This window comes from Gopherus evgoodei, chromosome 7, assembly GCF_007399415.2.
Source record: "Gopherus evgoodei ecotype Sinaloan lineage chromosome 7, rGopEvg1_v1.p, whole genome shotgun sequence".
In the NCBI taxonomy this organism is placed as follows: domain Eukaryota; kingdom Metazoa; phylum Chordata; order Testudines; family Testudinidae; genus Gopherus; species Gopherus evgoodei.
Window position 1 is genome coordinate 33,245,464 of NC_044328.1, and position 21,598 is coordinate 33,267,061.

Sequence of the window (21,598 nt, forward strand, 5' to 3'; positions counted from 1 at the left end):
TTCATCCATTGAAGAGTGGTTATTCAAACAAGATGTTCACCAAGCAATTTCAAACAACAAATATATTAAAGGAAATAACCTGTTTGAGAATAAATCCCAAACAGAAGCAGATGCAAGCTATATAATATATTATTCACTAAGAATTATTTGTTCAGATCTAACAGTAAAAATTCAAAGGCAGAAATATCAATTCACACCCTCACTATTAACAAATGTACAATACACCAAAATAATCTGACTTGCTTAAAATAATGCAAAGTTTATTGACTCTTGGGTCTTGAAGAAAGGGAGTGTAAATTAAAAAAATTCCCTTACAGGAAGTGAGGCAAAGACCAAAAGCAGAAAACCCTGAGACAAACAAGTTCACATCTCCAAGGAGTAGATTGGCCTCATTCCACCTTTTTGTTTTTGGATGGCTGCTACTCTCTGTCCTGCTTTAGCCAATTCATGCAGCAGAAAAAGAGTAAGGGGAAAACAAGAAACCAGTATATGTATCATCCATATTTGTAAGTTAAGGAAGGTGCACAGCAAATGCTAAAGGGAAAGCTAATGATCGGAGTTAGCAGTTAAGCCTTAAGAGGTTTTGCAGAACATAGATTACTGCAATTCTTCATGTTGCCAGGTTACAGTAGCCACCTACCAGTAGTGATAGTGGAGCAGAACACAAAATGAGTACAGTGAGATTCAGACTTAGAAATTACTGCTTATAAAGCTCAGTCAGTTTTAAGGATCATTTTCTAGAAAACCAAACACACTGCACATTATTTTTGCACTGGCATTTATAGTTCTGCTTAAAAGAATCATCTGGCCTTCATTTATAAATATCACAATGAAAACAAACTAGAACCAGCAGCACAATCAAGCTCATCTCTGCCCATTCTGCAACATGTCTGCCAACGTGCACGTCCATTGCACAGCAAAGTGAAGATTTTCTGGAGTGCTGAAAACAATGCCTAAATCATGCCAGGGATAGCTGATCAACATTTCACAACTCCTCAGTCTACCCCTACAAACCTCATTGAAAACAAGGAAACAAATTATGACTCACTTGCTGTCTAATCAGAATCTGAATCACAAGCAAAAACAAAACAGTATGGACCTAGAAGCAGTTCGGGCACTCTGATGTGGGACACAGCAGGCAATAGCTTGTTCTGTTGAGCCAGAAAACCAACAATGATGGCAGTGGTAAAGAGTAAGTTAAATATTGCAATGATTGCAGCATGGGTGTGCATCTGAAAATCCACAAACCATATTGTTTTTGTACAAATCCATGGAAAGAAAGCAGATACAGAACTTAGCATGAGCAAGACCTGGAAAATGTCATTTGCTCTCTTCTTTTACAGGACTGTGATAAAATAAATATTTATGGTATTTATATTTGTGGAGAAACAAATTGTTTTGACATGCAATTTGAAATGGAAGGTATATTTTAAAGATCCTCAGGGTAGAAAAAATTTCACTGATAATTGTGGTACTGTTCTGTGGCAACATGTCTGTAACTAACAGACATGATTTTCTTACTGAAAAATCTACATTTCAGTGTTTCCATGAGGGTCACAATGTGGCTAGAATATAGATCTAAAGGAAGTGCCTTGTTGATTGATGGTTGAGTTAAATGAGTAACTTAAAAAAATGGAACTTGGGGCTTCATCATCAATGGTAAAATATTGCCTCTGTAATGGATAGCTTTGCCCATCACAGCACAAAACTTTCTCTTCTCAGTATAAAAATTGGAGACAGGCTAGTGCACTGGTTCTCAACCAGGGGTCCGACTCCACGTACCCCTGGGAGCACACAAGGTCTTCCAGGGGATATATCAGCTCATCTAGATATTTGCCTAGTTTTACAACAGGCTGCATAAAAAACACTAGTGAAGCCCCTACAAACTAAAATTTCATACAGACAATGATTTGTTTGTACTGCTCTATTTACTATACACTGAAATGTAAGTACAAGATTTATATTCCAGTTGATTTATTTTATAATTATATGGTAAATATGAGAAAGTGAGCCATTTTTCAGTCGTAGTGTGCTGTAACACTTTTGTATTTCTATGTCTGATATTATAAGCAAGCAGTTTTTAAGCGAGGTGAAACTTGGGGGTACACAAGACAAATCAGATTCCTGAAAGGGTTACATAGTCTGGAAAGACTGAGAACCACTTGACTAGTGGATCCATGCAGTGATGAATTCACTGGGCTCACCCCACCATGAATCCTTTCTGAATGGTTGCATGCAGGCAGCCCTGACTGAGCTGTGCTCCACAACATACAGGGTGGTGCACCCTGTTCAAATTCCACAACTCTTGCCTCTCTCTGAACAGCACAACTATATAAGTTCCACTGCAGGCAGGAAACTCCATGCCCATAAGAAGAGGACAGCATTTGATTCATAACAGCATCAGTGCCTTATTACAATGTGCATGACGGATTAGCCACTGGGCCCATGGAGCCCGTGCCTAGCATTCCCAGCAGAAGTATGGTATGGGGGAAGCCCCCGCAGCATCCCATGACCCTGTCCCCAGCAGAAGCTATGGGACAGAGGAAACTCCCTTAGTGCCCCGCCATCTCCGGCAGAAGCAGCATGAATTATTTGTATTAACAAAGAGCCAAAAAGATGACAGCCATCAAACTTAAATAACTCCAGTGACTAGGGAACATATTTGTAAAGCTCTCCACTTTCAGAATTCTCTGACCATCTTATGATAGTCAAGTATATGGAGACGACCTAAAAAGAAGAAAATATGTTTGTAGATTCTATTCCAATCAGACTGCTATCTGAGATCTTCATCTTTAAAAGCAGGCTCTCATTCTCTCTCTACTATGAATGAAGGGTTTGAAAATGCCAGCACCATAAAAAAAAATTACCTCACCTACCCCATTTCTCTAATATCCTGGACTAACATGGCTACAGCTACACTGCATAACACCACAAATGTCTAAATCAGAGATCCCCAAACTATGGGGCATGCTCCCCTAGGGGGGCACAAAGGAACATTAGGGATGGGGGGTGTGGCTGTGTCCTGAACCAGCCTCCATGGAGGTCAGGGAGAGAGCATTGGTCCCAGCCTCAGCTTCCAGCCCACGTCGGGTGCCTGGTTGCCACCCCACACTCCACTTCCAGCCCTGCACCCAGCCCCACGCACGGGACCACAGCTGCTGGCCCCATGCCTGGGGCTCTGCTCCCAGTCCCAGATCCCGGCCCCATCCCTGTCCCCTGCTGTGGCCCCAACCTCGGCCCCCCTACCCCTGTCTGTGTCCCTTCCCTCCCAAAGCCGAGGCCCCACTCCTGGCCCCAGTTCCAGGGAGGATTGCAGACAGGAGTAAGGGGGGAGCAAGGTTAAAATTTTGGGGACCACTGGTCTAAATGGTTTCTATAATCCAACATTAAACTTCCCACTAGCTAACTTCAGCCATACCTAAAGAGACAAGGTAGGTGAGGTAATATCTATTATTGGACCAACTTCTGTTGGTAAGAGAGACAAGCTTTTGAGCCAGCCAGAGTTCTTCTTCAGGTCTGGGAAAGATACTCCCAGCATCACAGCAAAATGCAAGGAGGAACAGGTTGTTTAACATAAATAGTTAGCACATATTGTAAGGGACCCTTCAAGGTAGAGTGGCCTGTTAACACCTCTGCAGTCATAGGACAAAAAGAGGGGGTTAGTGGGTTATAGATTGTAGTAATAAGCCATAAACCCAGTGTCTCAGTCCTTGATTTTTGGTGTCTAGCAGAGTAATGAATTTAAACACTCAGGCTTGTGTTCTGACTCTGCCTTGAATGGTCCTTTATAATATACACTAATAACTTCTGCTAAACAATCTGTTTCACCTTTCATTTTGCTGTGGCACTGAGAATACCTTTCCCAGACCTGAAGAAGAGCTCTCTGTTGATTGAAAGCTTGTCTCTCTCAAGAACAGAAGTTGATCCAATTGTAGGTGATCCCTTGGAGTTCCAGGATGATTGTGTTCCATAAAATGATAGCCAGTTATCACTGTTGGATCTGCAGGTGAGTAATGAGACCAATCTGGGATCGACTGATCTTGTCACAGCTGGGACAGACATTTCCCAATAGAAGGGGCGGATGTGAATCAGGCTGCAGCACGTTCTTTCCTTCTTTCCCATTTCTCATTGTCTCCTTTGGATCTCAAAATTCTCAGATCCTTGCCATAAGATCTTTTTCCATTTTGATCAGTCGAAGGCTTGGGTTTCCCATGAGTTTATGTCAATATTATGCTTCTTCATGTTGGCTTTGAGGGTGTCTTTGAAGCACTTTTTTTCCCCACCGCTCATTCATTGGCCATGGCTCAGTTGTGAGAACGTGACCTGCTTTGGGAATCAATATTCAGGCATTCGAAGAACATGACCAGCCCAACGGAGTTGGTGGTAGATGATCATAGCTTAAATGCTGGAGGTTTCAGCTTGGGACAGAACACTGATATTGGCGCATCGGTTATCCCACTTGATTTGGAAGATCTTGTGGAGGCACCATTGATGGTATCATTCAATAACCTTGAGTGTATACTGTACAAGAGATACAAGAGATACTGTACAAGATTTCACCACCATACAAGAGAGCAGGGATAACAACAGCTTGGTACACGAGAAATCTTCAAGGGCACATTTTCTCAAGCTTACAAAAACTGCACTGGTGCATTGAAACGCAATAAAAGATATTACCTCACTCTCCTTGCCTCTATAATATCTTGGGACCAGCACAGCTACAATAACACTGCATTCAGTTATACATGGCAGTACACAGGAGGATCTTATGGAAAAGGCATCTCTGGAGCATCACTCTGAGAAGCAGGCTCTGTAGCAAGTCTACATCTGTTACAGGAGCCTGATCTGCTAGTAGCAGCCCTGCAACCTACTATGTACAAGACAGTTTCTTTTGGCCATATACTGCACAAAGCTGGGATTTCCATTCTAATCTTATATCACCTTATAATCTTTAAAGACATCAAAGCAAAAAGTAAGTGCAGGAGATACAGCTGCTTTATGGCACTGTTATGTTCTTTTTCTTTAGATCTGTAGGTAGATGCACACTTTGTAATTCAAACTAAATTATATATAAAAAACAGCACTCCTGAAGGGTGCTCATCAGAACTTTGTTTTTATTTCTACTAAGTTTGGCATAGCCCACAACAATGGTTTCCCATGCAGCCTGATCCAAATGTTGTTATGCAGTACATCTCCACAATATGAATTAAGAAAATATTTCCATGGGGACTCTAATACAGTCCACGTTGCACTTTTCCGGTGACATCACTTTTTGCCTTCTTCTTTACCTTCTCTTTTCTTTCTATTATATTCCAGGTTTGGAAAGATTCTCCCTTCTTTTGTTTTGAAGGCACCGATGTAGTGGGCTGATATCATCCTTGGTATTCTTTAGTTCCATGAACTGAATCTTCAGTAGAGAGTGAAAGCCTTCAAAGTAATTACACCAGGAATAAAACTGACCCACTAATTTTGCCATGACCATTTATCTATGGTTATGTCTATATAACGTGTCATGTGCAGTAACCTGGGGCTCATAGTGTGTTTTGCATCAATGCACACTAGGGAACTTTGAGTGTACAGCAGCAGAGTCCATATGGACAATGAATGCATGGCTCACTGGAACACTGAAGATTTACACCCCAGTTTACTGGGCACTAACTTGTTGTATAAAGCAACCCTAAGGTCCAGCCAAACAAGAAGCATCTTTACAGTAAGACACTTAAAGAGCTCAATCTGTTTAGTTTTTCAAAAAGAAGATCAAGAAATGACTGTACTTTCGGGGAGTGCGGGGATACCTAATGTTAAAAGGATGTTTAAATTACCAGAGGAAGACATAACAAAGACTAATGGCTGGAAACTAAAGTCAGATAAATTGAAAATAAAAATAAGGCAGAAATTTTAACTCTGAGGCTATTTAACCATCGCAACAAACTACCTAAGGAAGTAGTGGATTCTCCATGTCTTAAAGTCTTCAAATCAAAACTGGACGCTTTTCCTGAAAGATATGCTTTAGTGAAACATAAATTACAGAGGTAACTGAGTTTAATTCTATGCACTGTGTTAACAGGAGATAAGATTAGATAATCTAATGAGTCCCTTCTGACCTTACAATCTATGACTCTTACCTGCCAGAAGTAATCTTGAAACTCAGTTACGTACATAGCCATGCTCCCAACCTTGGTTGCCTAGGCAACCAGGGCTATGTTAAACTTTCCACTTTTCTTTCTCAAGCAAAGTTCATTGTGCCTCAGTTTTCTAATCTGGTAAATGGGGATAATGCTATTTGCCCAACATGGGTATGATAAGATTAAATGCATTAATGTTTACAACGTTCTTTGAGATCTTCTAAATGGATGTGCAAAGTAAAGCGCAAAACATATATATCTTTCTAAATGTTTGACTTTGATTATTTCTGTTTTACTATTCTTAATATATTTATGTTTAATTTTGAAAATTTAAAAGCCTATGTACAATAATAAATATATTAATATTTATATTATTGTAAGATCTTTAGAGAAAAGAGAATCTCTTTCTACGTGTTTGTATAGCACTTAGCACAAAAGGGAACTAATTTCAGTTGGGTACTTTAGGTACTATTGTAATGCTAATTAATAAATAAATAATAATAATGACTAATGATGATAGGTCCCAGTCCTGCTCCCACTGAAATAAGATCCTTTCTTCGTTGTAGTGATAATGTATCTAGATGCTTTAAACAGCCAGCTTTCCCTTTTTCCTCTAAAAATGATCAAATCAGGCAACCAAATAAATTTCTAAATTGAACTTTATTGAATATTGTTTATTTTGAACATTCAGTGATGCACCCTATTTAGCAGACATGTGAGACAGGTAAGGATGTTCTTTAAAACATGCAGTGTGGCAAAAGCTTTGCATGGTAGAATATTCTGTTTAGAAATGACAGTTGTAGGAATTCGCTCATACTCAGTAATATTTTCCATGTGTGCCTTTTTGTTTTTCAGTGACACAAACATGTGCAATAAAGGCCAAGGATAGAAATTAATCTAACAGCTTTTGTAGCAATGCTTTTGACGGTTTCACTCAATTTCATTTTCCAGTGGATACTAGCTTTTTTACTTCTCCTGTCGCTTGTAATATGTAAAGCACAATTCCCAAAGGTTTATGAGGTTGTAAGGATCCAGAAAAAGATGACTGTTTCTCCCCACACATGCACATTCCACCCCACACCCACTCACCCACCCACCAGCAAAACATAATGCTGTACTATTTTTGGCAACAAGGAAGGGCCTCCCTATGAAAACAGAAAGCAGTGTATTTTCTCAGTTACATCAACTTGCAATCTAATGCTGTGTTGTGCTCGGTGTTTTTGTGGTGATGCAAGTCTTTTTTTTTTTCCCTCCCTACAGCTGGTTGGATTTTCCCCATCTTACAGCACCTCGCAGGTCCCTTCTCTGAGCAGTACGTTGCCTGAGTGAGTAGAAACACAGAGATCAGCTGCAGGTTTCTATCTTCAATAACAGATACAGAGGGAAAGGGGAAAGGGTTGGAAAAGGAGAGACAAATATTGACTTGGCCTTATAGAAAGACATCCAGCAACTGAATAAAGAAGCCCTGTTCATGTTTTGGGATATTCTTTCAACTGGCTGGAACCAGAGTGGATCAAAAGAATGGGAAATGCCAGCAGACCCTTTAGAAGAATTGCTTATTTCCTATGCCTTTTATGTATGCTTTTGCTGACTGAAGGGAAGAAATCAGTGAAGCCAAAATGTCCTGCCTCGTGTACTTGTACCAAAGATAATGCTTTATGTGAAAATGCCAGATCTATTCCAACCAGCGTTCCGCCTGATGTTATCTCACTGTAAGGGCTGTAAGCATTTGGTTATTTAATTTATTATTTAAAATGAACTATTATGTTTGGTGTTTTCAGCGCAGACTGAACGATGCTTGCAGTAGGGAATAAACCTTCCGCATTCACAATCATCAGATAAAATGTTAAAATGTGTGTTACATCTCCTTTTTCTATACATGTACCTTTTTCTGTATTATGTGAAAACTGTAACAGATTTGTTTTTATTTTTAATTAATAGTAGCTATGTAAAGAAATTCTATTGTGATTCACAGCTCAGTGTTGTAATGATGAATATTTGAGATCACATTAACACAATTTTTTCCACCTTCTTTCCAGATCCTTTGTGAGATCTGCTTTTACTAAAATCCCAGAAGGGAGTTTTTTGCTCACACCGTCTCTGCAGCTTCTGTGAGAAATATTTATATCATATGATTATTTGTTATGAAACATATCTATCCATAAACAATATAGTAAGGGTCTGAAAACTCATTTTATAAGAAATAGCAAGGGTGGATCCATTACACATCAAAATACACAAACAGTTAGACTTTGAGGTAAAGGTAATTTTGAAAGATGGCATATGTTTAATGGGGTGGGGGTGTTAAACTGTATGTACTTATTTGGTGGTTTGGGGTTTTATTAATTATTAATTATTATTATTTGCTGTCAGTGCTAGTTAGAATAGATTAAATTCTGAAGATTGCTTTCTGTGATGACAGATATGCTATCGTCTTATGTATTGTACTCTAATGGATGTTACTGAAGGGGTCTGAGTATTACCACAACTGTGCCTGTTTCTTTTCTGCAATCTTATTGCCTGACCCCCATTGATGAGATGTTCAGGATGTCTCAGGATCAGGCCCTTAATTTCAATGGGATGAATCCTGAAGTCCTTACTCAGGCAAAACTACCATTTATTTCAGTAGAAGTGTAGGCACTTCAATAGGAGTTTTGCCAGGGTAGGGACTAGATTTGGCCCATCATTTGTTGTTTTGCTTTCTCTAAAGTAGTGAGATTGATGAAAACTGTAAATTCTTAAGCAGTCATTATAAAATCACACACTATGACAGTGTGTGCACTGAACAGAACACTGGAATATTGTTAAAGATTTAGATTCATGTGGGTGTAAAATTTTACAGATTCTCCAGAGAAATAGCTTTCTAGAAAACTGGAAGAGTGATTATATAATCACTAGCTGTTGAACTATATAGAAAACGTAAACCTGTACTGGGTTTGCTATCAATTTGCGATGTATCCAAATTTGTTTCAGAAACCTGACAAGAGACTTTTTTCAGTCTGTTCAAAAATGAAAAAGGACACCTGCGTATGACTGATTTCACGTGTGAAGTAGATTTGCTACAAAGTGAAATTTTGATGTGTTGGAGCACTAAGGCTGTTACATTAAACAGTTGGTGCTCGGGTAGCTGAAACCATGACTCAAGCTGTGCTTTTCTACCTCAAGTGGAGCTGATAAGGAGGTGCAGGAATACTGTACAATTTTGGATACAGGGTAAATAGGTAAATGTGGTTACTATGGAAACCTGAATACTGTTCCATTGTGCATTATTCCCTACAAGATTTTCCAAAGTGGTCACAGATCACAAAAGGGACAAAGCCCACATGACTTCTGAGCTGGGCCTTCCAACAGAGAGAAAATGAAGTAGCTGTATTTGTATTATGTTGCTTGTATGTCAGTAAAGTGAGAAGTACATCATAATCCTCCCTTTTGGCTGTGCCAGACCACCTACACTTAGCAATCCTACGTCTAGCATGGGCCATAGATTCTAGATTCATAGATTCTAGGACTGGAAGGGACCTCGAGAGGTCATCGAGTCCAGTCCCCTGCCCTCATGGCAGGACCAAATACTATCTAGACCATCCCCGATAGACATTTATCTAACCTACTCTTAAATATCTCCAGAGATGGATAGAATAGGTTAAGCAGGGTAGACTGAGAGCTCCTTGGAACAGGGGCCATCTTTTTGCACTGTGTTTGTACTGCACCTAGAGCAAAAGGGTCCAGGTCTATGACTAGGTCCTACGGTAATTAATAAATAAATAAATACCTCAGGCTGTATTTGCATGATATACCATTCACTTCGCTAACACAGGTTGTTGCTAACAAAATGCTGCAACATAATCTCCAAATTTACAAAAGCAGTTTTTGTTCCATTGTGGGTTTTGACAAGCAGCACACTAAAACAATACAAGCTATCCCCAGACTGCTCACTTCAGAAACCAATTTGTGATTGGGAATAAAAAAGTCTCAACCCATTCCACAGTTGGGAGAAGAGGGATGAAAGAAAACTTAACTTTATATACACCCTGCTGCTCTGGTTGGGTTCGAGCAGCTTCTAAAACATAGAACATAGGCAATGCCACTAGACTAGAGGGCTCATAAACTATTTAAAGGGATACTATCCTATTCCTATATACTACAAAGAGGGTAGATTGCGATCAAATAAAAAGTACCCTGAGACAATTATGTTAATAATAAATAAATAAATATGAATTGCAGGCAAGCTATGATGCAGATATACCATGTGGGTCTGATGGCAAGATTTGATCTCAAGTTTTTGAAACATACATGTGCAGAGATCTTTCCTATTAAAACTATTCCTATTAATCTACGTCAAACTCTTTAACTGGAGAAGGCATAACCTATAGTAGCAGAGCTAGAAAATAATTAAACTTGAAATTATTTTTAATGAAGAATTCCAAAGAAGAAATTAACTCATTGTCTAGAAAACAAAGCAGTTTTGCTGCTCCCTAGGGTCAGTGGTTCTCTTACCATTGTAGACTGCATATGCAGCTCTCTATGTATTATGTGGGCCATATCCACACAGTATATATATTATTGGTATGGAGTTGAGGGTATCACATGAGCCACAGCTGTGTGTTGATTATACTGCTAGCAACCTGTGGGCCACAGGTTGAGAACCATTGCACTGTACCAGGGTAGGCAATCTATGGCACGCGTGCCGAAGGCGGCATGCAAGCTGACTTTCAGTGGCACTCACACTACCTGCGTCCTGGCCACCAGTCCGGGGGGCTCTGCATTTTAATTTAATTTTAAATGAAGCTTCTTAAAGATTTTAAAAACCTTATTTACTTTACATACAACAGTAGTTTAGTTATATATTATAGACTTATAGAAAGAGATCTTCAAAAATGTTAAAATGTATTACTGGCACATGAAATCTTAAATGAGAGTGAATAAATGAAGACTCGGCACACCACTTCCAAAAGGTTGCCGACCCCTGCACTATACTATGCCATATATGGGCAGTGCACTTTAGCCATATTATCTTGCAACCCTTACAGAGACAAAACCTTCAGTGTGGTCAGTGAGACTTTGGTCTGCATGGGGACTTCTGGATCATGCTCTAAAGAGTATAAACATCTAACTGTTTATTTTGTATTTCCTTATGCAGGTTATTTACATCAAACTCTTTTGATGTTATTAGTGATGATGCTTTCATGGGCCTTCCTCACCTAGAATATTTGTGAGTGGACAAAATGTTTCTAGAATTATGGAGTAGGTGGGATTTCCAAGTTACAGGCATTGGTTTAACCAAAATGAATTTGTGACTCTTTACAGGTTCATAGAGAACAACAGCATTAAGTCAATTTCAAGAAATACTTTTCGAGGACTGAAATCTTTAATTCACTTGTAAGTAAAATGTTTTCATGTATGACTTAGTAGTGTGTATTTAATTTAGTAACTGAACCACTGTGTGGTTTAATTTAGCATTTGATATTATATAATCATTGACGTTTGTTGCTTAAACAATGTCAATATTCATATTATGTACACCAGAAATGGCAAAAAAAAATAAAATAAAACCCTGCTCAGCCAGGCCACGTCTACCTCGCCCTGTGCAGGAAGAATGATGCAAAAACTGTCCATTTGGCTGCTTCCCCTTGTCTCCCACACACTAATCAGAGGAGCAAAAACAGGATTATGATCTTGCTGTTCAAGAATAGTTTTAGAAAGGCTAAGAAAAGCTCCAATTTCAAGTTATATCAAGAAACAAAAATACAGAAGTAGAAACTGAAAGCATGTGAGCCCAGGACAGTATACTAACACCTGTAACATTTAACTGAAAATTTATGTACAGTATTTGCAGGGTCTGATTTATCAAAGCTAAGCAACTATCATGTTTAATCAAAAGGTATGTGGCATTTTCAGCCAGTTTTTACAAATGATATGTATCCATATCAAATTAATTGTTTATAAAAAATTGAATACACTTCCTTTCAAAATATAGCAGCTACCTTTTCTATATAGAAAAATATACGAAAAATATTGTAAGAAAATGAGGCTTTGTTATGGAGATTTTGCTGCCTATAAAGTCTAAACAACATTAATTGTCTAAAATGTGTGAGGTGTGCCTAACATATGTCTGAATACCCTACTCTGATCATTGGCATTCACAGGCATATATCTTGGAGTATTTGTCATATGCAGGGGAGTGTATTCTGACCTTTTGTCCTCAACATAATATCCATAATAGCCTCTAAGAAGAGTACAGGGTCATTTGGCTTTTTGTTTCATATATGGTCAGATGCAGGGGAAAGCACAATTTCACCTATATATGGTGAATGCACAAATGTAATTACTTAAATTTCACCCAATTCTGCATCATATAACAAATGCATCAGAGGATACTACAGACCAGGTCCTTAGCTGGTGTAAACTGAGTTCACTGTGACTATTGTGTAAAGTTATTTGCATGCATAAACATTTTTAGGACTGGGACAATAGAGAGAGAGAGAAACATAAGATGTGTGGTATATGTCTACAGGTATAATTATGGCATACTTAAACAAAAACAGAAGATGGGATAAGGTTGTTGATAACCTGAAGGGCCTGTAAACTGAAAACATTTAGGAACATGAATAGCTTTACATGTACAAATTATTTCATTTATTATTTATTTTATTAATTTTTTTAATGTGGCTGCTGCGCAAGGTGTTTTTCCAACACAGAGGAAGATACAGTCCCTTATCTGCAAGGCATACAATTTAAAAATAACATCATGTCTTAACTGTTGTGCTGGCTTGTAGGGACCCTCAGTAATTTTCTAAGGGAAAGCATACGTAGGAGATGAGACAGTATTCTGAGCAGCTGTTGTTGTCTGCACGTGGTTGCACACATAATCTTGAGAAATGGGTCTCATGCAGTTTCTTCACATGCAGAGCTAATCTTCAATACATGAGTTGTTGTATTAATCTAGATGGAATATATGGGCTAAAAGTGTTAGCATAACCCAGTCATCGTCAAACATTAAACAGTGTTAAACAAGATTCAGGGTTTGATATATAGAGACTTCAGCTTGCTTAAAGCCATGACAAGCACATCATTAAAAATCCTTTAAACCTTTAAAGATAAAGAAAAGAAGGAAAACCAGGGAAAGCATTTGAAATTTAAATATTAAATAAGGTTTCCATTTTGACATTTTTTGTTTCCTTTACTGGAGAGAGGTTTTAGAAGGAAACCCCCACCTTGTCTGATAGTCTCTTAATTGAGATGGGTTAGACTGTTGTTGTTGCTATTGTTAAAATCCAATCCTATTTCATCTCAGGGTATTTGGGATTCAGCTGGAGCTGGCAGAAGTGGCAATGTCATCAGGGTACTTTTTTGTTTGGCCTAGTCTGATCAGGGCATCTCTCAGGATTAGGTTGAAGGTCTGGGGACTCAGGAGATGGTAGGGGTGCCAGCCATGATGGTGAAGGCCACTCCAGAAGCCAATTTTTCTCCAAGAAGTCTCGTTCTTTAAGGACCACTAAGGGAATTGTGGGTTGATTAGCCCGTCTTCCCTTATGATAGTTAATTCATGTAGAACAGCCTCTGCAGAACTAAAACTACTAGAAACAGCTAAAGGGGTTTCAACCTGAGAGAAAGGATTCATATATCCCTGGGCTTCTGCAGCAATAAAATAAGTTTTATTATTAATTTTGCTCTTTTAAGGGGTCTTTTCAGAAAACATTTTAACTTACAACCATTTACTGACCTCAAGAAAAACAAACAGGATGCAACTATAGTCAAAATCAAAATGCAAAATTATTAATCACGGCTCATGAGAGGAAAAGGAAAAAAAATAAAAGTTGAAACACAATTAAAACAAGGCACTTGGATAAAGTGTCTGAAACAAAATCAAAATAAAATTCTGAAACATTAATGAGACTGAAACATATGCAGTTTCTCATGCTTTGTGCTCCTAATCTTTTTAATGACCTTTTACTTCCCAAACCCAATTATGAAAACATTCAGTTGCTTGCCATGCAATCCAATAGTCACATTTGTATAACCCTTTGAGATTTGAGTCACAGCACCAATAAATGTCATATTGATCACAACAGCCAAACGAGTTAAAAGGTGTTATAAACCCTTGCACTGCCTAACACTGAAACAGTGTTACAAAAGTTTGGGGAATGGGAAGGAGTTTCTACAGAGATCCTGGTTTACTTAATTTCTCTGGCAAACACCCGAAGGCACTCATTCGAAAGCACGAAATGTATTGATTAAAACACAAGAAAGAACAAGAAATGTATATTAAAATGAAATGGAGTAATTATGCAAAACAAACAATCAAAAGCTATTGAAGTTTTTCTTCTTTTGGAGGTAAAATATCAGTCTCTTATACCAGCAACCTTTCTGTGATGAAAAGGAAAGGGTTAATTTTACTCTAAGTCCTGATGTGTGAAGGGTATTTACTTCTGTGGAGAAGAGGCAGGATAGAAAGGGTGGGGGAAATATAGCTTTTGTTGATGTCCTTGGAATCAATGTTCTGTTACAAATGGATGCTTTAGACTTGTGTGTCATCCACAGCAACTGTTGCTGTGGTCTCAGGCTCACATTCTGGTCAAAGACATCATCTGGGTTGGCGCTTTTTTCCTTAGACAGGGCAAGGCTGGATAAACCATCATCTCACTGTGCTGATGCATGTACTATAGTTGATTCAGGATCCAATAAATGGGTGAGAGAGTGCCTAAACAAGAGCAACACCTGATGATCTTCCTCTCAGAAAGAAAATCCTTTGGTCAGGTCTGCTCCTTCTGTCTTGGGGTCAGGGAAGATAAGATAAGATACACTGAGTCAAGTCAAGATGAGATTTTCAAAGTATTTTAAAGACACCCTGCCCCCTCCAAAAGTGGGTGGAATGTGGGTGACATAGTTTATCCCCATTATTTTGTCCACCAATTGAGGCTAATATTTGAGACACCAATTTTGGTTCATTAATTTCCAGACCTGAATTTTCTTGTTTGGACTCATTCAGTCTCTCTGTCTGATTTTCTTGCACCTGTTTATAACACTATTTATAACACTATTTGGGAATTATCCATTAAAATAACTTGACCTACTTTTCATGGATAATTCCCAAATAGGCAAAAAGTTATAGGTCCAATTGTCACAACAGAGTTTTGCAGGCAAAATAACTATAGGAGCAGGCCCATAAACTACTGAATGTGACCACTTTAATCCTTATTTGTACAATCCCTGTCCTTTCCTAGAATGTGTCTATATACACATACTAAGCATAACAAGTAGATTCTCTGCGGCACACTCCACTTAAGGAAGAGCAGAATACTATTGTCATGCAAAATACATCAAAGAGATTCATGGTAATTATGCATACTGATGAGTTCCATGAAGTGAAGGCAGACTATGACCTTTGTTCTGTATATTCCGCCCATTTCCTTTTCACAAGTGAATTTCTCCAATACAGTAAAATTACCCAAACATCTGCATTTTTCATTTATGCAAATAACTAATAATTGGAATGTGTCCTCACTGTAGCGTAGTCACTTCTAGTATACCTTTTCAAGACAATTCATTTTACAGAGTGGAAGTTTTTTTAAAAGCATGGGAGTTGTATAATTGCATTTCTGACTCATTTAATGCCATAACCCTAAATTGCAGAATATTTTAGTGTGGAAAATTATTTCCATGAACAAGATGTAATTTTGATGGCATTTTTGAAGTTTTTCAGAAAAGCAAAATGTCATTCCAAAATTTAAAATATGGGCCTTCAAACATAATTACACACAACTGAACATTTACTTCCTCATTATCATCCATCCTTGCCAACTAAATGTTTTCTGCACAGGTACTACTAAGAGCACCATTTAGAGGTTACATACATAATAAAATCTTATGGCATGTTTTCTAATAATGGAAGATATAAAGTGCCAACCTTTCATCCAAGAATCGGCGCAATGTATAAATCTTGATTTTTTTCTGTTAATCTGATTCCATTAAAATGATGAACTTTTGGTAGCTTTATATCCATTATGGTGCTCTGCTTGGTATAATCCAGTGATCAAAGATTACATAAGGCTGTGATCCTGCATGTTCATATATGTGCTTAACTTTATACGTGTGAATAGTTCCATTGACTAATATCAAGTTACTTACATGCATAAAGTTAAACAAATGCATAAATGTCTGGCAAATCTGAGTTTATAAATTAGTTGCAATAAACCATATATGGGCTAAATGTAAATGGTTCCAGAGACAGCATATTACTCACACACAGAAACACTAACCTTTAAGCTTTAACCTTAAATATGTGGTTATGTGCTTTGCTCCATCAGAGCTATTGTATCTAAATGCCTCCTTGTCAGATGTGTACAGTTTACAAGTAAAAATAGTTTTTATTTCTAAAGCCCAGTGCCACAAATTCCAACTGGAATCTGAAAATCATGCTAGCTTCTTTCCTTTTCATGCATCCTCACCAGTGACAAAGGTTTTGCTGACCAAATTAGGCACTGACTCACAAGACACTACCACATTCTCTTCTAGTTATGCCCTCAGTGACACTTGTGAAAACCTTGCATCATCCATGGGCTTACACGGGTGTACCTGATGGAAACAATGAATTAACTATTTTAAAGGTATGTTCACATCGTCTATCCAATTTTACCAGTTGAAACTGTTGGGTACTCTCTTAGTTTAAGATAGTTTTCTTGACAATCAAAGCCATAGTATTGTTATTATTTGCTGGTAAGATAATTTTTTATCCTGTACTAACCCAAACAAGAAAACTTTTAGGCTTAACTCAATATTGACGTCCAATTTCTGTTTTATAAACTTATTGACTCCCAAAAATGTTAGTTACTGGATATTTTCAGAAATCATGAGCCAATGAGAGCTATCTACAGTATCATGGATTCAGTGTTTAAGATAGATTGTAGTTTCTAGAAAGTGGACATGGAGGCAGGATATTGCAATATTATAACAACATACTGGCTGTCCAGAAGGGAAGACATTTGTGTGCCAAGTCATGGCTAATCACTTTAAAATAATGGTGTTGGCAAAATACCAGAGATGATCACATTCTCTGCCACCCTGAGTGAAGTACTGTAAATGCTACAAGAATGTTGAAAAGCAAGAGAGCAATAGGAAGTGTGAATATATCTTAGCAGAAGAAAAAGTCACAAGGTAAATGAGATATTCTTTAAAGTAATCTTGTATAACTAAGGATTGAAGTACATTATTGTTTTTGCCATAAAAAACAAAATTGCATTTTGTAGAAACGTGTTATCTGATGAGTTGACATATCTTCTTTTACAGGAGCCTTGCAAACAATAATCTCCAAACACTTCCAAAAGACATATTCAAAGGGCTGGATTCTTTAACAAATGTGTAAGAAATCAGCAATTTCTTATTTTCAGACACTATGATTAGAAAAAACAGGCCTATTGGTGATGACTGCAAGATATTGTAAAGTACTTGATTTGGAATTTTGGGTATATTAATTTTCACCTCTCTTTTAACTACTTTAATGATGTAAAATATACAAGATAGACCTAGTAACAGGACACTCCTATGACCCAGTGGACATTCAGACAGTGGGGGGATCCTATCACATTGGTGGGCAAAGATGATAGATGCAAGGGTAGATTTATGTTTATTGCTGTCAATAATTGTATAATTGTATATTGCATAATATTTCCCAGATAAGATTATATATAATCTAACAGGAGGCTATGTTTAAACGCAATGATCATTTAAAATCTCAGTACAAGTACACTACTTTACACCTGGCTAACTCAAATTGCAACCAAAACAAAATGTAAACTAGTTTTAAATTTTAAAATTTGTAAACCAAAGTATCTTAAATATTTGTAAAAGTATAAGATTTATTTTTGAAATATATCTTTGGACCAGATCTTGCAGTCATTCCACTGGAAGAGTCCCATTAGAGACAACGTGCAAAATTCTGGCTCCCTAAGTACACTCACACAGAAGTTAGACTCAGTAGATACCTAATGTTCCCTGCACCAGTAAGTCCTGGAGCTGGCCCAATGACACTCCATGGCTACGTAGGACATAGATAGCCAAGTTGCTATCAGGCTGCTTCCCTCGCCCCTGCATGCCTTCTAGAATCTGACAACAAGCACCATGAGGTTTTGCATTGCTTCTGTTAGCAGCAGTTCTGCAATACCCCAATATAGTTCTTCATTCACACTCTCCAGTACTCCCTGAGGCCTTCTTCGGAGTCTGCCAAGTGTATGTAGAATGCCTTCGAACACCACCAGTCAGCCACTACAATTCCCCACATACCCAGTGCTCTTCACAGGGCACCCAGTCCTAGAAGGCATTTGACACCTCCTACATAATGTGAGTTGAGGGTCTCAGCATCTTGTAAGAGGCACTCAGTATCTTCCAAAGGCCATAGTTTAACTTAAAAGGGAGTTCAGGTTATATCCCTTACGACCCTAAACGAGCGTGTTTAAATGAGGAAGAGAAGAAAAAGGGGTAAAGCTGAGAAACTGTCCACTGACCACTAAATTAATCTATCATGTCATAGTAATTGTCACTGTGTCATCTATAATGTTCTTGGGAAATGCTAAACAATGAGAAACAAAAAAAAAAAGACTTGGGCCAAAAAAATGGACAGGAATTTAAGTACATGTAAATTTATGATTATCAGTAAAATATGGAAGAACAGATACTTCCACTGATTCCCCAACCTAAGTTTGTCTTGATTTCCTTAGTATAATTGAAACTATTTAAGTTTTTGCAAATAGTGTCAACAAACTGTTATGTTGTTTTTGGTTGTTTGGGTTTATTTAATTGGTTCAGGACAAATTAATTCAGGAAAGGTTTCAGAGTAGCAGCTGTGTTAGTCTGTATCTGCAAAAAGAACAGGAGTACTTGTGGCACCTTAGAGACTAACAAATTTATTTCAGCATAAGCTTTCGTGCATCCGAAGAAGTGAGCTGTAGCCCACGAAAGCTTATGCTGAAATAAATTTGTTAGTCTCTAAGGTGCCACAAGTACTCCTGTTCTTAATTCAGGGAAGTCCAGAATTCTCAGAAGAGAAAGCAAGAAAATAGTCATTTTTATAAAAGTCCTTGTAATTTTAGTCCTGTGATGTTGCGGAAAACAGCAGCTAATTCATCATTTTCAGTGTGTGGTTTATGTTTTTACAGGGATCTTAGAGGGAACACATTTAATTGTGACTGCAAACTGAAATGGTTAGTGGAATGGCTGGGCAGCACCAATGCAACAGTTGAAGACATTTATTGCGAAAATCCACCAGAATATAAGAAGCGTAAAATCAATAGCATCTCTCCAAAGGAATTTGATTGTATTATTACAGGTAATGTGTTCCAAATTATTTCACCTCATTACTTTAAAATCAAGGCTATATTTTCTAATTAAGGGTCCAATTCTGCAAGCGGTCTGCCTATGGACCTCTCACTGAGTCAAAAGGAATTCCTTGCAGATTCAGGCCTGATACAGGAACCATTTTGTGCATCTATTACTACAGTCTTTACTCAGACTTTAGTGGGAGATTTGTCTATGTAATAACTGCAGAATCTGGACTATAACTGTAACACGTAACCACCTGTTTCAGTTCAGAAAGAATAAGCAGACTTTAAAATTCTGTCTTCTTAGCAGGAAAACTAGACTACTTATTGCATGTATTCTTTAAAAATAAATCAGTATCAATTAATATGGTATTTTAATATGGTGAAAAAATACATGTGGAAATAAGTTATCTTTAATTATCAAATGTTATGTGCGCTTTTGCAGAATTTGCTGTTTATGAATCCCTGCCATATCAGTCTCTGTCAGTAGATACTTTCTCCTACATGAATGATGAGCATGTGGTTATTGCTCAACCTTTTACTGGAAAATGCATCTTTCTTGAATGGGACCATGTAGAAGGGTCTTTCAGGAATTATGACAACATTACAGGTATGAATAACGCATGCCAAATAACATTACACTACCTGATCTAAAAGGCAGTGCTAACATTGTCCTTCATCTTTCTTTTTGTAGGTACTTCAACTGTGGTGTGTAAGCCCTTAATTATTGAGACTCAGCTGTATGTCATTGTTGCCCAGCTCTTTGGAGGCTCCCATATTTACAAAAGAGATATTTTTGCTAATAAGTTTATAAAAATTCAAGATATTGAAATTCTTAAAATCCGAAAACCCAATGATATCGAAACTTTCAGGATTGCAGAAGACTGGTATTTTGTTGTTGCAGACAGTTCAAAAGCTGGCTTTACCACGGTTTACAAATGGAATGGAAATGGATTTTACTCCCATCAGTCTCTGCACGCGTGGTACAGAGATACTGATGTGGAGTATCTTGAAATAGCCGGCAAACCTCATTTAATTTTGTCGAGTAGTTCCCAAAGACCTGTTATATACCAATGGAACAAAGGAACAACTGAATTTGTTAAGCGTCTTGAGATCCAAGATATGGAGGATGTGTATGCAGTGAAACACTTCAGAGTGAAAGAGGATGTGTACATTTGTTTAACAAGATTTATTGGTGATTCTAAAGTAATGAAATGGGGAGGTGCAGCATTTCTGGATTTACAAAGAATGCCATCCCGAGGGTCAATGGTATTCCAGCCTCTTCAGATAAGCAATTATCAATATGCCATTCTTGGAAGTGATTATTCTTTTACTCAAGTCTATTACTGGGATACTGAAAAAGCAAAATTTGTGAAGTTTCAAGAATTAAACATACAGGCACCAAGATCTTTCACACACGTTTCCATTGATAAACGCAATTTTCTCTTTGCTTCAAGTTTTAAGGGAACTACATTAATTTATAAACATGTCATAGTTGACTTAAGTGCATGACACTCATAATTCTGAGATTACATCAGACTTTCTACTATAAGTGGACAAAATGAACTAAATGCATGATGACTCTTATCCTACTTCCAGATGAATGCCTTTAAAAGTTGAGATTGCTAGAACAAAGTATTACTAGTATCTTCATCTTTAATTGTCAAGTCTAGTGGTGTTGGAAGTTGCATTTTTTTAACAAAAAGAAATTAAATTGTTAACTGTTCTTTGCATCCACAATATGTAAATATGCGTGCAACTGCATCTGTTGCTACAAGTATTAAGATGTACTTTTCCATTTATTTATTCACCCGTTCGACAACAACTGCCAAATAAAATGTTTACATTTTCTGTCTTTCACATTCCAAATATGATTATTTACAGGTGATAATTTTTATTTGTGTATATATTATACACATATATAAATAAACAACAAGGTGTGTTGTACACGGCAGTGTTTTTCTTAGGTGTTTCTTTTAATATTATAAGCCACAACAATAAAACACAAGTGGTTTATACATGTAATCACAACCACATGATAAAGATACTGCAACCCTATAACTGGTCCTATGCAGACAGACCCTTGCATTCACGTGGAGCTCCACTTGCTTAAATAGGACTCACACTGACATAAATATGGATCTAATTTCAGGATGGGGCTTT

At 37.6% G+C, this 21,598-nt stretch overlaps 1 protein-coding gene across 4 annotated transcripts; it reads left to right on the forward strand.

Annotated features, from left to right (window-relative positions):
- Positions 1-919: 919 nt before the first annotated feature.
- Positions 920-21,290, forward strand: LGI1 (leucine rich glioma inactivated 1). 4 transcript variants are annotated; one of them, XM_030570970.1, is made up of 9 exons: positions 920-1,192; positions 7,386-7,837; positions 8,165-8,236; positions 11,263-11,334; positions 11,430-11,501; positions 17,409-17,480; positions 19,274-19,443; positions 19,881-20,045; positions 20,130-21,290. In XM_030570970.1, exons 2-9 carry the CDS (start codon positions 7,647-7,649, stop codon positions 20,945-20,947), a joined length of 1,632 nt encoding a protein of 543 aa, XP_030426830.1. In that variant the 5' UTR covers positions 920-1,192; positions 7,386-7,646; the 3' UTR covers positions 20,948-21,290. The 4 variants fall into 4 exon arrangements, with proteins under 4 accessions (XP_030426830.1, XP_030426831.1, XP_030426832.1 ...); XM_030570971.1 differs by lacking the exon at positions 920-1,192 and adding an exon at positions 5,965-6,032; XM_030570972.1 differs by lacking the exon at positions 920-1,192 and having other exon boundaries at positions 7,287-7,450.
- Positions 21,291-21,598: the final 308 nt, after the last annotated feature.